Genomic DNA, 16,921 nt, shown 5'->3' with positions numbered 1-16,921 from the left:
GAGGGTAGTATAGAGAGTATCATTATGGAGAGGGTAGTATAGAGAGTATCATTATGGGGAGGGTAGTATACAGAGAGGATCATTATGGAGAGGGTAGTATAGAGAGTATCATTATGGGGAGGGTAGTATACAGAGAGGATCATTATGGAGAGGGTAGTAGAAAGAGTATCATTATGGGGAGGGTAGTATAGAGAGAGGCTCATTATGGAGAGGGTAGTATACAGAGAGGATCATTATGGAGAGGGTAGTATACAGAGAGGATCATTATGGAGAGGGTAGTATAGAGAGGATCATTATGGAGAGGGTAGTATAGAGAGAGGATCATTATGGAGAGGGTAGTATAGAGAGTATCATTATGGAGAGGGTAGTATAGAGAGAGTATCATTATGGGGAGGGTAGTATACAGAGAGGATCATTATGGAGAGGGTAGTATAGAGAGTATCATTATGGAGAGGGTAGTATAGAGAGAGGATCATTATGGAGAGGGTAGTATAGAGAGTATCATTATGGAGAGGGTAGTATAGAGAGTATCATTATGGAGAGGGTAGTATAGAGAGTATCATTATGGAGAGGGTAGTATAGAGAGAGGATCATTATGTAGAGGGTAGTATAGAGTAAGGATCATTATGGAGAGGGTAGTATAGAGAGATCATTATGGGTCATTATGTAGAGGGTAGTATAGAGAGTATCATTATGGAGAGGGTAGTATAGAGAGTATCATTATGGAGAGGGTAGTATAGAGAGAGGGTCATTATGTAGAGGGTAGTATAGAGTTAGGATCATTATGGAGAGGGTAGTAGAGAGAGGATCATTACGGATAGGGTAGTAGAGAGAGAGGGTCATTATGTAGAGGGTAGTATAGAGTTAGGATCATTACGGAGAGGGTAGTAGAGAGAGAGGGTCATTATGGAGAGGGTGGTATAGAGAGAGGATCATTATGGAGAGGGTAGTAGAGAGAGGATCATTATGGAGAGGGTAGTAGAGAGAGAGGGTCATTATAGAGAGGGTAGTATAGAGAGAGGATCATTATGGAGAGGGTAGTAGAGAGAGAGGGTCATTATGGAGAGGGTAGTATAGAGAGTATCATTATGGGGAGGGTAGTAGAGAGAGAGGGTCATTATGGAGAGGGTAGTATAGAGAGAGGATCATTATGGACAGGGTAGTAGAGAGAGAGGGTCATTATGGAGAGGGTAGTATAGAGAGAGGATCATTATGGAGAGGGTAGTAGAGAGAGAGGGTCATTATGGAGAGGGTAGTATAGAGAGTATCATTATGGAGAGGGTAGTATAGAGAGTATCATTATGGAGAGGGTAGTATAGAGAGAGTATCATTATGGGGAGGGTAGTATACAGAGAGGATCATTATGGAGAGGGTAGTATAGAGAGTATCATTATGGGGAGGGTAGTATACAGAGAGGATCATTATGGAGAGGGTAGTATAGAGAGTATCATTATGGGGAGGGTAGTATACAGAGAGGATCATTATGGAGAGGGTAGTAGAAAGAGTATCATTATGGGGAGGGTAGTATAGAGAGAGGCTCATTATGGAGAGGGTAGTATACAGAGAGGATCATTATGGAGAGGGTAGTATACAGAGAGGATCATTATGGAGAGGGTAGTATAGAGAGAGGATCATTATGGAGAGGGTAGTATAGAGAGAGGATCATTATGGAGAGGGTAGTATAGAGAGTATCATTATGGAGAGGGTAGTATAGAGAGAGTATCATTATGGGGAGGGTAGTATACAGAGAGGATCATTATGGAGAGGGTAGTATAGAGAGTATCATTATGGAGAGGGTAGTATAGAGAGAGGATCATTATGGAGAGGGTAGTATAGAGAGTATCATTATGGAGAGGGTAGTATAGAGAGTATCATTATGGAGAGGGTAGTATAGAGAGTATCATTATGGAGAGGGTAGTATAGAGAGAGGGTCATTATGTAGAGGGTAGTATAGAGTAAGGATCATTATGGAGAGGGTAGTATAGAGAGAGGGTCATTATGTAGAGGGTAGTATAGAGAGTATCATTATGGAGAGGGTAGTATAGAGAGTATCATTATGGAGAGGGTAGTATAGAGAGAGGGTCATTATGTAGAGGGTAGTATAGAGTTAGGATCATTATGGAGAGGGTAGTAGAGAGAGGATCATTACGGATAGGGTAGTAGAGAGAGAGGGTCATTATGTAGAGGGTAGTATAGAGTTAGGATCATTACGGAGAGGGTAGTAGAGAGAGAGGGTCATTATGGAGAGGGTGGTATAGAGAGAGGATCATTATGGAGAGGGTAGTAGAGAGAGGATCATTATGGAGAGGGTAGTAGAGAGAGAGGGTCATTATAGAGAGGGTAGTATAGAGAGAGGATCATTATGGAGAGGGTAGTAGAGAGAGAGGGTCATTATGGAGAGGGTAGTATAGAGAGTATCATTATGGGGAGGGTAGTAGAGAGAGAGGGTCATTATGGAGAGGGTAGTATAGAGAGAGGATCATTATGGACAGGGTAGTAGAGAGAGGGTCATTATGGAGAGGGTAGTATAGAGAGAGGATCATTATGGAGAGGGTAGTAGAGAGAGAGGTCATTATGGAGAGGGTAGTATAGAGAGTATCATTATGGAGAGGGTAGTATAGAGAGTATCATTATGGAGAGGGTAGTATAGAGAGAGTATCATTATGGGGAGGGTAGTATACAGAGAGGATCATTATGGAGAGGGTAGTATAGAGAGTATCATTATGGGGAGGGTAGTATACAGAGAGGATCATTATGGAGAGGGTAGTATAGAGAGTATCATTATGGGGAGGGTAGTATACAGAGAGGATCATTATGGGGAGGGTAGTATAGAGAGTATCATTATGGGGAGGGTAGTATAGAGAGAGGATCATTATGGAGAGGGTAGTATAGAGAGGGTCATTATGGAGAGGGTAGGATAGAGAGAGGATCATTATGGAGAGGGTAGTATAGAGAGAGAGAGGATCATTATGGAGAGGGTAGTATCGAGAGAGGGTCATTATGGAGAGGTTAGTATTCAGAGAGGATCATTATGGAGAGGGTAGTATAGAGAGAGAATGAATCATTGTGTAGAGGGTAGAATAGAGAGAGGATCATTATGGAGAGAGAGAGGATCATTTTGTAGAGGGTAGTATTGAGAGAGGGGATCATTGTAGAAAGAGAGAAGGTAAGATGTTGATGTTATAAGGAGGGCACTTTAACAACAGGGTTCATCCTTGATTTTTTCTGAATTGTCGATGGACTGTATGTGTGTGTGCGCGTGTGTTCCCGTGTGTACATGTGCATGCTTGCGTGTGTCCACTTGTGTGTGTATGCGTGCAGCTATTCAATCACTATGCTGCTGTTGTCTCTTGTCAGTGGATTTCCTTTGTGCTCCCCTGCTCTGTCTCTAGTCAGTGGATTTCCTTTGTGCTCCCCTGCTCTGTCTCTAGTCAGTGGATTTCCTTTGTGCTCCCCTGCTCTGTCTCTAGTCAGTGGATTTCCTTTGTGCTCCCCTGCTCTGTCTCTTGTCAGTGGATTTCCTTTGTGCTCCCCTGCTCTGTCTCTAGTCAGTGGATTTCCTTTGTGCTCCCCTGCTCTGTCTCTAGTCAGTGGATTTCCTTTGTGCTCCCCTGCTCTGTCTCTAGTCAGTGGATTTCCTTTGTGCTCCCCTGCTCTGTCTCTAGTCAGTGGATTTCCTTTGTGCTCCCCTGCTCTGTCTCTTGTCAGTGGATTTCCTTTGTGCTCCCCTGCTCTGTCTCTAGTCAGTGGATGTCCTTGTTGCTCCCCTGCTCTGTCTCTTGTCAGTGGATTTCCTTTGTGCTCCCCTGCTCTGTCTCTTGTCAGTTGATGTCCTTGTTGCTCCCCTGCTCTGTCTCTAGTCAGTGGATGTCCTTGTTGCTCCCCTGCTCTGTCTCTTGTCAGTGGATTTCCTTTGTGCTCCCCTGCTCTGTCTCTTGTCAGTGGATGTCCTTGTTGCTCCCCTGCTCTGTCTCTAGTCAGTGGATTTCCTTTGTGCTCCCCTGCTCTGTCTCTTGTCAGTGGATTTCCTTGTTGCTCCCCTGCTCTGTCTCTAGTCAGTGGATTTCCTTGTTGCTCCCCTGCTCTGTCTCTAGTCAGTGGATTTCCTTTGTGCTCCCCTGCTCTGTCTCTTGTCAGTGGATTTCCTTTGTGCTCCCCTGCTCTGTCTCTTGTCAGTGGATTTCCTTTGTGCTCCCCTGCTCTGTCTCTTGTCAGTGGATGTCCTTGTTGCTCCCCTGCTCTGTCTCTAGTCAGTGGATGTCCTTGTTGCTCCCCTGCTCTGTCTCTTGTCAATGGATTTCCTTTGTGCTCCCCTGCTCTGTCTCTTGTCAGTGGATTTCCTTTGTGCTCCCCTGCTCTGTCTCTAGTCAGTGGATTTCCTTTGTGCTCCCCTGCTCTGTCTCTAGTCAGTGGATTTCCTTTGTGCTCCCCTGCTCTGTCTCTAGTCAGTGGATTTCCTTTGTGCTCCCCTGCTCTGTCTCTAGTCAGTGGATTTCCTTTGTGCTCCCCTGCTCTGTCTCTTGTCAGTGGATTTCCTTTGTGCTCCCCTGCTCTGTCTCTTGTCAGTGGATTTCCTTTGTGCTCCCCTGCTCTGTCTCTAGTCAGTGGATTTCCTTTGTGCTCCCCTGCTCTGTCTCGTGTCCGTGGATTTCCTTTGTTCTCCCCTGCTCTGTCTCATGTCAGTGGATTTCCTTTGTGCTCCCCTGCTCTGTCTCTAGTCAGTGGATTTCCTTTGTGCTCCCCTGCTCTGTCTCTAGTCAGTGGATTTCCTTTGTTCTCCCCTGCTCTGTCTCTTGTCAGTGGATTTCCTTTGTGCTCCCCTGCTCTGTCTCTAGTCAGTGGATTTCCTTTGTGCTCCCCTGCTCTGTCTCTAGTCAGTGGATTTCCTTTGTGCTCCCCTGCTCTGTCTCTAGTCAGTGGATTTCCTTTGTGCTCCCCTGCTCTGTCTCTAGTCAGTGGATTTCCTTTGTGCTCCCCTGCTCTGTCTCTTGTCAGTGGATTTCCTTTGTGCTCCCCTGCTCTGTCTCTAGTCAGTGGATTTCCTTTGTGCTCCCCTGCTCTGTCTCTTGTCAGTGGATTTCCTTTGTGCTCCCCTGCTCTGTCTCTTGTCAGTGGATTTCCTTTGTGCTCCCCTGCTCTGTCTCTTGTCAGTTGATTTCCTTTGTGCTCCCCTGCTCTGTCTCTAGTCAGTGGATTTCCTTTGTGCTCCCCTGCTCTGTCTCTAGTCAGTGGATTTCCTTTGTGCTCCCCTGCTCTGTCTCTAGTCAGTGGATTTCCTTTGTGCTCCCCTGCTCTGTCTCTAGTCAGTGGATTTCCTTTGTGCTCCCCTGCTCTGTCTCTTGTCAGTGGATTTCCTTTGTGCTCCCCTGCTCTGTCTCTAGTCAGTGGATTTCCTTTGTGCTCCCCTGCTCTGTCTCGTGTCAGTGGATTTCCTTTGTGCTCCCCTGCTCTGTCTCTAGTCAGTGGATTTCCTTTGTGCTCCCCTGCTCTGTCTCTAGTCAGTGGATTTCCTTTGTGCTCCCCTGCTCTGTCTCTTGTCAGTGGATTTCCTTTGTGCTCCCCTGCTCTGTCTCTTGTCAGTGGATGTCCTTGTTGCTCCCCTGCTCTGTCTCTTGTCAGTGGATTTCCTTTGTGCTCCCCTGCTCTGTCTCTTGTCAGTGGATTTCCTTTGTGCTCCCCTGCTCTGTCTCTTGTCAGTGGATTTCCTTGTTGCTCCCCTGCTCTGTCTCTTGTCAGTGGATTTCCTTTGTGCTCCCCTGCTCTGTCTCTTGTCAGTGGATTTCCTTTGTGCTCCCCTGCTCTGTCTCTAGTCAGTGGATTTCCTTTGTGCTCCCCTGCTCTGTCTCTTGTCAGTGGATTTCCTTTGTGCTCCCCTGCTCTGTCTCTAGTCAGTGGATTTCCTTTGTGCTCCCCTGCTCTGTCTCTAGTCAGTGGATTTCCTTTGTGCTCCCCTGCTCTCTCTCTAGTCAGTGGATTTCCTTTGTGCTCCCCTGCTCTGTCTCTAGTCAGTGGATTTCCTTTGTGCTCCCCTGCTCTGTCTCTTGTCAGTGGATTTCCTTTGTGCTCCCCTGCTCTGTCTCTAGTCAGTGGATTTCCTTTGTGCTCCCCTGCTCTGTCTCTAGTCAGTGGATTTCCTTTGTGCTCCCCTTCTCTGTCTCTAGTCAGTGGACTATGGAACACCGTTTGGGTCTTTTCTAGTCAAAAAATATACACATCAAATAACACTATTTCACGCGTCAAATGAGCTTTTAATTTGAAATGTCAAGTAACACAATTCTGTTGTAGAATGTTGTGTGTGCTGAATTTGCACATGCAAGACAAACACCCCCGCTATTATCAGTAGCACTGTCAATGCTGTCAAAAAAACTGTCTGCAAACACCGGCCATGACATGTTTACAAATATCTTTGATACAAATGTTATTAGAACCTTCTGGGGTAGCTAGCTAGTTTTAGCGTGGTACCGTACTAGCTAGCAGCCTGAAAACAATGACCAGTAGAACCTGCAGTATTCTTCAATATTCTTAGCAATGATTTAGGAATCCATGTGAGTAAGTATTAGCTAGGTAGCCACTTGTTCTCCCATGAAAATAACTAGCTAGCCAGCTACCTAATCATGTTTCCCAAAGCTAACGTTACTGTATAAGCAACCAGCTAGCTCCAGTGAGGCTCGACCAGACCGGGTTATGTCATGTGACTTGACTTTCCTATTTAAATAATGGTCAAATAAAAACAGTCTTGAAGAAGTCTCCACATATGCGGAGCATTTGTTGGCTCCTTTTCCTTCACTCTGCGGTCCAACTCATCCCAAACCATCTCAATTTGGTTGAGGTCAGGGGATTGTGGAGGCCAGGTCATCTGATGCAGCACTCCATCACTCTCCTTCTTGGTCAAATAGCCCTTACACAGCCTGGAGGTGTGTTGGGTCGTTGTCCTGTTGAAAAACAAATGATAGTCCCACTAAGCCCAAACCAGATGGGATGGTGTTTCGCTGCAGAATGCTGTGGTAACCATGCTGGTTAAGTGTGCCTTGAATTCTAAATAAATCATAAACAGTGTCACCAGCAAAGCAGCCCTACACCATCATACTTCCTCCTCCTCCATGCATTATGGTGGAAATACACATGCGGAGATCATCCGTTCACCTACTCTGTGTCTCACAAAGACACGGCAGTTGGAAACAAAAATCGCAAATTTGGACTCATCAGACCAAAGGACAAATATCCACTGGTCTAGAGTCCATTGCTCATTTTTCTTGGTCCAAGCAAGTCTCTTCTTCTTTTTGGTGTCCTTTAGTAGTTTCTTTGCAGAAATTCGACAATGAAGGCCTGATTCACACAGTCTCCTCTGAACAGTTGATGTTGAGATGTGTCTGTTACTTGAACTCTGTGAAGCATTCGTTTCGGCTGCAATTTCTGAGGCTGGTAACTCTAATGAACTTATCCTCTGCAGCAGATGTAACTCTTAAACATCAGACCTACAGGGATTCAGTCCACAGGAGGAAAAGTTCAGCAGGAGGGAAAACTGTGGAAGAGCTCATCAGGATGGGGAATGCATGTTTCTGACCACACTGCGTGCTGGGGTCATAGACCAACTGAAACTGAAGTCCCGGGAATCAAGGCTGCTGATAGGCTGAACGAGATGTGGTGATAAGTATTTGGCATGACCTTGACCCATAAGACACTAAAAACAGTGGGGGTCCTCTGAATAGGAGACTAAGCTGCCCGACTAGAACTAGGCATAAAGGATGGCTAGAATTGGCTCTCGGGTGGCGTAGTGGTCTAAGACACTGGCCGTTTTAACAAATACACATAGTAGATTGACTGGTACAATAAATGTAGGTAATTTCACAGTTGTTTCAGAGTCCCGCAATAAGAGCTACGACGCTAATGTTCTGTAGGTGTTAAAACGACGTGCATAGGCCACAGCAAGTAAACTGATACCGGACTGCACTCTAGTCAAAGAGTAATGACAGACACAGGAGCCCAGTCTAGGAGTTTAATGATGAAATCATTGATGAGGGTATATGGTTTGTGTACAGAGGGAGACAGGATCAAATATATATATAAAATGACTACAATGTATAAACAATATGACATTAAACAGTAGTGGCAGCAATCTATACACAATAGATAATAGGAGAAAATGAACACACCATAAATCCTCTCAAGAGAATTAACATTACAGTTACACCAACTGGTAGGCTAATTACATAAATGTAGAAAATGGTAAGAGAACTGGTGTACAAAGTTATCCCTCTACATACAAATGTATTGTATTTACATGTAACAAAAGCAACAGGAATATTGTCAAATAAAGTATTTGTTCTGACTTACATTTTGTCAAAAACGCACAAACATCCCTGCAAATGAAAACGGTCTGATCTCCACGGAAGCCAACCGAACTGAGAAATACATGTCCTTTTTATACTAACAAGTGGTTGCCATGGTGAATAATCCAAGGAAACATGAAAGGAAACATCTAAGAGTTTACCGGAATCTCTACATTAAAATAAACACTTGTAGATCCATATAATGTCCATTAGAGGATTCTAAATGTATATCTAAGGGGCTTTGATACAGGTGTCACTGAGTAGACTGAAACCCATGTCATTGATCCACAATCCATAGGTAAGGCTATACAGTGAAATAAGGATGCCCCCAATGCAATTCTAAAGTCAAATACATCCACAGGGTAATTTCAACAGATTTTTGTCAAATTCACAAATTATTGTCTTTTGTTGAAATATATATAAAAATATATATAATATATATATAAAAACATTTAAACTTGTTTAGCATATGTTCTATTCCATTATGGTGCTATTTGTTTTCATTTGCATCACTGTCAGTGAGAGACTTTTATTTTGAAGGCGAACCGCAAATTACACTATTGTGGCTAATCCTTATTGTGTCTAGCTTCACATAGGTGGATTCGACATCATTTATCAAATGAGCACAGTGTTATAAATGAGGGATATTTTAGATTATGACACATAGCTAGATAGTTAGTTAGCTAACTATAGCTACTGAAACAGATTATCTTGTTTTGCTATGTTTTTGGGGAAGAACACATTTAGCATGCATCAGCTAGCTACCTTTTTTTTATGACCAGCACTGTCCCAGAGCTTGGTGAAGTGTGTCTGGTGCACTGAACAAAACTTTACCAGCACCATAGTACACATATCGGTGAACTGCTGTGACATATCAAATACGACTGATAGTGCAATTAATGTGCATAACTGCATTAAAAAATGTATGAACATGTTAAATGATTATGTGAGGTGCAGTCATATTCAGGTCCTGATTGGTCAACAGGCTTATATGACACTCAAACAGTGTTATTTGATGTGTATCTTTTTTGACATGCAAAGAACCAAATGGTGTTCCATAGTGGACTTCTTTTGTGCTCTCCTGCTCTGGCTCATGTCAGTGTTGCAGGCTGTTATATTTTTAAGTGGAAGAGAGTGAGGGTCTCCAGAGATTCACACTCTGCCAGTTGATGGCAGAGCGAGGTTGGAAAACACAGCACCCCTTATCAAAGCTCTACTGCAGAGGCTAGCTAGAAAAGCTTTAAGTCCTCAAAATGCCTTCCTCTCTCTTTAAAGAGACAAAGAAATGCAAAAGGTGAAAACTGACTCTCCAGGATTCAGTCCAGTGTTAGTGTATACTGAGCTGCTCTGTAACGGAGGTGGTTTGGAACAGAGAATCAATGAGTAAAGAGCCCATGTCAAAACGTCAGCTGGGATCAGGGTTCACCTGGGGTACTGCAGTTGATGAACAAATCATGTTAGCCTTGTTTCTAACTTTTCCCTCTATCCTTCTTTTTAACTCTCTCCCTACCCATCTCTCTCTTTGTCTCTCTCTCAATTCAATTTAATTCAAAGGGCTTTATTGGCATGGGAAACATATGTTTACATTGCCAAAGCAAGTGAAATATATAATTAACAAAAGTAAAATAAACAATAAAAAATTTACTGTAACACTCACAGAAGTTCTAAAGGAACAGAGACATTTCATTCTCTCTCTCTCTCTCTCTCTCTCTCTCTCTCTCTCTCTCTCTCTCTCTCTCTCTCTCTCTCTCTCTCTCTCTCTCTCTCTCTCTCTCTCTCTCTCTCTCTCTCTCTCTCTCTCTCTCTCTCTCTCTCTCTCTGTGTCTCTCTCCCTAGCTGCGGCCCCTAAGTTGCGGCCGATGCGGGGCCAGTCTCTAATGGAGGGGGAGAGACTGTATCTCAAGTGTGAGGCGTCAGGGAACCCCAGCCCCTCCTTCCAGTGGTACAAAGATGGCCGAGAGCTCCAGAGGGGAAAAGACGTCAAAATCAAGACCAATAAGTGAGTCTCAGAGACCGGCCAACCTCCAGTCACACATTCACACACAGCAAAGGCAAGAGGTTTCAAAAATATTCTATAGACTCTTGTTTCTGTTTTGAACTACCATTCATATTGACTCAAAGGGAATCACTCTCACTCCATGTGTCTCTCTCTCTCGCCTCTCTCCCTCGCTCATTTTCTGAAGAAAAAATTCCAAGGTCCAGATCAACCGAGCGAGGCTGGAAGATTCTGGGAACTACACGTGTGTGGTTGAGAACACGCTGGGCCAAGAAAACAGTACGAGCGGCATCAGCATCCAGAGCCGTGAGTCCACAGACACACCATCCCCACTCTACAGTATGACTTTCACACTCTTTCCACCTTATTCATTAACTACCACAGACACACCATCCCCACTCTACAGTATGACTTTCACACTCTTTCCACCTTATTCATTAACTACCACAGACACACCATCCCCACTCTACAGTATGACTTTCACACTCTTTCCACCTTATTCATTAACTACCACAGACACACCATCCCCACTCTACAGTATGACTTTCACACTCTTTCCACCTTATTCATTAACTACCACAGACACACCATCCCCACTCTACAGTATGACTTTCACACTCTTTCCACCTTATTCATTAACTACCACAGACACACCATCCCCACTCTACAGTATGACTTTCACACTCTTTCCACCTTATTCATTAACTACCACAGACACACCATCCCCACTCTACAGTATGACTTTCACACTCTTTCCACCTTATTCATTAACTACCACAGACACACCATCCCCACTCTACAGTATGACTTTCACACTCTTTCCACCTTATTCATTAACTACCACAGACACACCATCCCCACTCTACAGTATGACTTTCACACTCTTTCCACCTTATTCATTAACTACCACAGACACACCATCCCCACTCTACAGTATGACTTTCACACTCTTTCCACCTTATTCATTAACTACCACAGACTACCACAGACTTTTCCTTGACAACCACCATACTCTTTCTATCTTCCTTAGTTCCCACCATGTTCATTCTCTCTTTCTTGACATCCACCATGGCAACGTTCTTTCCCTTTTTTCCTTAGTAACTATTTATTAACCCTCTCCGTAGTGACCTCTACACTTTCCTTCTTTTCCTTAGTTACCGCCACGCTCCCCCTCTTCCTTGCTGACCATTACTCTGTCTCTCTCTCCTCCATAGTGACCACTACTCTGTCTCTCTCTCCTCCATAGTGACCACTACTCTGTCTCTCTCTCCTCCATAGTGACCACTACTCTGTCTCTCTCTCCTCCATAGTGACCACTACTCTGTCTCTCTCTCCTCCATAGTGACCACTACTCTTACTCTCTCTCCTCCATAGTGACCACTACTCTGTCTCTCTCTCCTCCATAGTGACCACTACTCTGTCTCTCTCTCCTCCATAGTGACCACTACTCTTACTCTCTCTCCTCCATAGTGACCACTACTCTGTCTCTCTCTCCTCCATAGTGACCACTACTCGTACTCTCTCTCCTCCATAGTGACCACTACTCTTTCTCTCTCTCCTCCATAGTGACCACTACTCTGTCTCTCTCTCTCCTCCATAGTGACCACTACTCATACTCTATCTCCTCCGTAGTGACCACTACTCTTTCCCTCTCTCCTCCATAGTGACCACTACTCTTACTCTCTCTCCTCCATAGTGACCACTACTCTTTCTCTCTCTCCTCCATAGTGACCACTACTCATACTCTATCTCCTCCGTAGTGACCACTACTCTTTCCCTCTCTCCTCCATAGTGACCACTACTCTTACTCTCTCTCCTCCATAGTGACCACTACTCTTTCTCTCTCTCCTCCATAGTGACCACTACTCGTACTCTCTCTCCTCCATAGTGACCACTACTCTTTCTCTCTCCTCCATAGTGACCACTACTCGTACTCTCTCTCCTCCATAGTGACCACTACTCTTTCTCTCTCTCCTCCATAGTGACCACTACTCTTACCCTCTCTCCTCCATAGTGACCACTACTCTTTCTCTCTCTCCTCCATAGTGACCACTACTCTGTCTCTCTCTCCTCCATAGTGACCACTACTCTCTCTCTCTCCTCCATAGTGACCACTACTCTTACTCTCTCTCCTCCATAGTGACCACTACTCTTACTCCCTCTCCTCCATAGTGACCACTACTCTTTCTCTCTCTCCTCCATAGTGACCACTACTCTGTCTCCGGGCTCGAGTCACGCCCGGCGCTGTAACGACACAGAGAAGTCGTACTGTGTCAACGGTGGAGACTGTTATTTCATACACGGTATAAACCAACTGTCATGCAAGTAAGTGAGGGGTCCTGTCCTCCTGCTGTGTCTGTCACCGTGTGGCTTCAGCTGTGTGTTGTTCACCCTGTTAACCCAATCTCCTTCTCCAGACACAGAATGCCAAGTGTCATCAAGCTCATTGTAAATTATCCTCTCAGGGATTAGTCTGGGTGCAACATTAAAATGTTTCCCTGTTGATTGTAAACTCATTCTTCTCTCTTCACCCCTCTGTTTCTCTTCCCCTCTACAGACATGAATCTTTCCTATCTCTGATCTGTCCTCTTCTTGAAATCTAGGTTTCTTCCCCTTCATCTCTTTCTCCTTCTTTCTCTTGCTCTCTTCCCCTCTCTCTTTCTCCTTCTTTCTCTTGCTCTCTTCCCCTCTCTCTTTCTCTCTCTTTGTATTATTCTCTCTCTCTCTAATAAATATCCAGCTCATTTCCAGACAGCTCATTCCCAGACAGCTCATTCCCAGACAGCTCATTCCCAGACAGCTCATTCCCAGACAGCTCATTCGCAGACAGCTCATTCCCAGACAGCTCATTCCCAGACAGCTCATTCGCAGACAGCTCATTCGCAGACAGCTCATTCCCAGACAGCTCATTCCCAGACAGCTCATTCCCAGACAGCTCATTCCCAGACAGCTCATTCCCAGACAGCTCATTCCCAGACAGCTCATTCCCAGACAGCTCATTCCCAGACAGCTCATTCACAAAAAATGTTTTTAAACAAGCACTGCACTGAGGTAATGGGGATGGAATGCATTTACTTCTCCCAGGTCAACAAGGCCCCACAGACAGCCTAAAAACTAGTTATACCTTGTTCCATTTCATACTGTGACAGACAGCCTAAAAACTAGATATACCTTGTTCCATTTCATACTGTGACAGACAGCCTAAAAACTAGTTATACCTTGTTCCATTTCGTACTGTGACAGACAGCCTAAAAACTAGTTATACCTTGTTCTGTTACATACTGTGACAGACAGCCTAAAAACTAGTTATACCTTGATCTGTTACATACTGTGACAGACAGCCTAAAAACTAGTTATATCTTGTTCCATTTCATACTGTGACAGACAGCCTAAAAACTAGTTATATCTTGTTCCATTTTGTACTGTGACAGACAGCCTAAAAACTAGTTATACCTTGTTCCATTTCGTACTGTGACAGACAGCCTAAAAACTATTTATACCTTGTTCCATTTCGTACTGTGACAGACAGCCTAAAAACTAGTTATATCTTGTTCCATTTTGTACTGTGACAGACAGCCTAAAAACTAGTTATACCTTGTTCCATTTCGTACTGTGACAGACAGCCTAAAAACTATTTATACCTTGTTCCATTTCGTACTGTGACAGACAGCCTAAAAACTAGTTATATCTTGTTCCATTTCATACTGTGACAGACAGCCTAAAAACTATTTATACCTTGTTCCATTTCGTACTGTGACAGACAGCCTAAAAACTAGTTATATCTTGTTCCATTTCGTACTGTGAAAGACAGCCTAAAAACTAGTTATACCTTGTTCTGTTACATACTGTGACAGACAGCCTAAAAACTAGTTATACCTTGTTCCATTTTGTACTGTGACAGACAGCCTAAAACTAGTTATACCTTGTACCATTTCGTACTGTGACAGACAGCCTAAAACTAGTTATACCTTGTACCATTTCGTACTGTGACAGACAGCCTAAAACTAGTTATACCTTGTACCATTTCATACTGTGACAAACAGCCTAAAAACTAGTTATACCTTGTACCATTTCGTACTGTGACAGACAGCCTAAAACTAGTTATACCTTGTACCATTTCATACTGTGACAGACAGCCTAAAAACTAGTTATACCTTGTTCCATTTCATACTGTGACAGACAGCCTAAAAACTAGTTATATCTTGTTCCATTTCATACTGTGACAGACAGCCTAAAAACTAGTTATACCTTGTTCCATTTCATACTGTGACTGTTATGCAGGTGAAGGAGGACCCAAACGCGACTTAACAGAAACAGAGTTTATTAATGCTCAAAACCGAATAACTGAAATCCTCTAGATAGTAGAGGGGAAAACAACTGGAGAAGCGGCCACAGACTGCAGGTCGCTTCGGGTAGGCGCAGGCCGTAGTCAACTGAGACACCTGCTCACACGCAGCGTCTGAAGAAGGCACAAAACACGACAGGACAGGGTGATACACAATCACGGCAAAAAACACGACAGGACAGGGCGAAACGCAATTACAGCATGGAATACAAAACAAGGAACCGATGGAACAGGAACGGATCACAAAGGAATAAATAGGGAGTCTAATCAGGGGAAAGGATCGGGAACAGGTGTGGGAAGACTAAATGATGATTAGGGGAATAGGAACAGCTGGGAGCAGGAACGGAACGACAGAGAGAAGAGAGAGCGAGAGAGTGAAAGGGGAGGGGGAGAGAGAGGGATAGAACCAAACAAGACCAGCAGAGGGAAACGAATAGCATGGGGAGCACAGGGACAAGACATGACAATAAATGACAAACATGACAGTACCCCCACTCACCGAGCGCCTCCTGGCGCACTCGAGGAGGAATCCTGGCGGCAACGGAGGAAATCATCGATGAGCGAACGGTCCAGCACGTCCCGAGACGGAACCCAACTCCTCTCCTCAGGACCGTAACCCTCCCAATCCACTAGGTATTGGTGACCCCGTCCCCGAGAACGCATGTCCATAATTTTATGTACCTTGTAAATAGGTGCGCTCTCGACAAGGACGGGAGGGGGGAGGGAAGACGAACGGGGTGCGAAGAAAGGGCTTAACACAGGAGACATGGAAGACAGGATGGACGCGACGAAGATGTCGCGGAAGAAGCAGTCGCACAGCGACTGGATTGACGACCTGGGAGACACGGAACGGACCAATGAACCGCGGAGTCAACTTACGAGAAGCTGTCGTAAGAGGAAGGTTGCGAGTGGAAAGCCACACTCTCTGGCCGCAACAATACCTTGGACTCTTAATCCTGCGTTTATTGGCGGCTCTCACCGTCTGTGCCCTGTAACGGCAAAGTGCAGACCTCACCCTCCTCCAGGTGCGCTCACAACGTTGGACAAACGCTTGAGCGGAGGGAACGCTGGACTCGGCAAGCTGGGATGAGAACAGAGGAGGCTGGTAACCCAGACTACTCTGAAACGGAGATAACCCGGTAGCAGACGAAGGAAGCGAGTGAGCGTATTCTGCCCAGGGGAGCTGTTCTGCCCAAGACGCAGGGTTCCTGAAAGAAAGGCTGCGTAGTATGCGACCAATCGTCTGATTGGCCCTCTCTGCTTGACCGTTAGACTGGGGATGAAACCCGGAAGAGAGACTGACGGACGCACCAATCAAACGACAGAACTCCCTCCAAAACTGTGACGTGAATTGCGGACCTCTGTCTGAAACGGCGTCTAACGGGAGGCCATGAATTCTGAATACATTCTCAATAATGATTTGTGCCGTCTCCTTAGCGGAAGGAAGTTTAGCGAGGGGAATGAAATGTGCCGCCTTAGAGAACCTATCGACAACCGTCAGAATCACAGTCTTCCCCGCAGACAAAGGCAGACCGGTAATGAAGTCTAAGGCAATGTGAGACCATGGTCGAGAAGGAATGGGGAGCGGTCTGAGACGACCGGCAGGAGGAGAGTTACCCGACTTAGTCTGCGCGCAGTCCGAACAGGCAGCCACGAAACGGCGCGTGTCACGCTCCTGAGTCGGCCACCAAAAGCGCTGGCGAATAGACGCAAGAGTGCCTCGAACACCGGGATGACCCGCTAACTTGGCAGAGTGAGCCCACTGAAGAACAGCCAGACGAGTGGAAACAGGAACGAAAAGGAGGTTACTAGGACAAGCGCGCGGCGACGCAGTGTGCGTGAGTGCTTGCTTAACCTGTCTTTCAATTCCCCAGACTGTTAACCCGACAACACGCCCATAAGGAAGAATCCCCTCGGGATCAGTAGAAGCCACAGAAGAACTAAACAGACGGGATAAGGCATCAGGCTTGGTGTTCTTGCTACCCGGACGGTAAGAAATCACAAACTCGAAACGAGCGAAAAACAACGCCCAACGAGCTTGACGGGCATTAAGTCGTTTGGCAGAACGGATGTACTCAAGGTTCTTATGGTCTGTCCAAACGACAAAAGGAACGGTCGCCCCCTCCAACCACTGTCGCCATTCGCCTAGGGCTAAGCGGATGGCGAGCAGTTCACGGTTACCCACATCATAGTTGCGCTCAGATGGCGACAGGCGATGAGAAAAATAAGCGCAAGGATGAACCTTATCGT

General features: G+C 45.3%; 1 protein-coding gene across 1 annotated transcript in view; it reads left to right on the top strand.

Annotated features, from left to right (window-relative positions):
- The window catches only part of LOC124011666 (pro-neuregulin-2, membrane-bound isoform-like), a 149,249-nt gene extending 136,594 nt beyond the window's left edge, over positions 1-12,655 (top strand). The window contains exons 2-4 of the mRNA XM_046325134.1: positions 10,167-10,329; positions 10,514-10,632; positions 12,531-12,655. Of these exons, the coding sequence (XP_046181090.1) occupies positions 10,167-10,329; positions 10,514-10,632; positions 12,531-12,655 (407 nt within the window). The remainder of the gene's footprint in view (positions 1-10,166; positions 10,330-10,513; positions 10,633-12,530) is intronic.
- The last annotated feature ends 4,266 nt before the right edge of the window (positions 12,656-16,921 follow it).

The sequence above is a fragment of the Oncorhynchus gorbuscha genome, linkage group LG23 (assembly GCF_021184085.1).
Source record: "Oncorhynchus gorbuscha isolate QuinsamMale2020 ecotype Even-year linkage group LG23, OgorEven_v1.0, whole genome shotgun sequence".
In the NCBI taxonomy this organism is placed as follows: Eukaryota; Metazoa; Chordata; class Actinopteri; order Salmoniformes; family Salmonidae; genus Oncorhynchus; species Oncorhynchus gorbuscha.
Note: the sequence above shows the minus strand (reverse complement) of the source record. Positions and strands in the feature narration are given on the sequence as shown.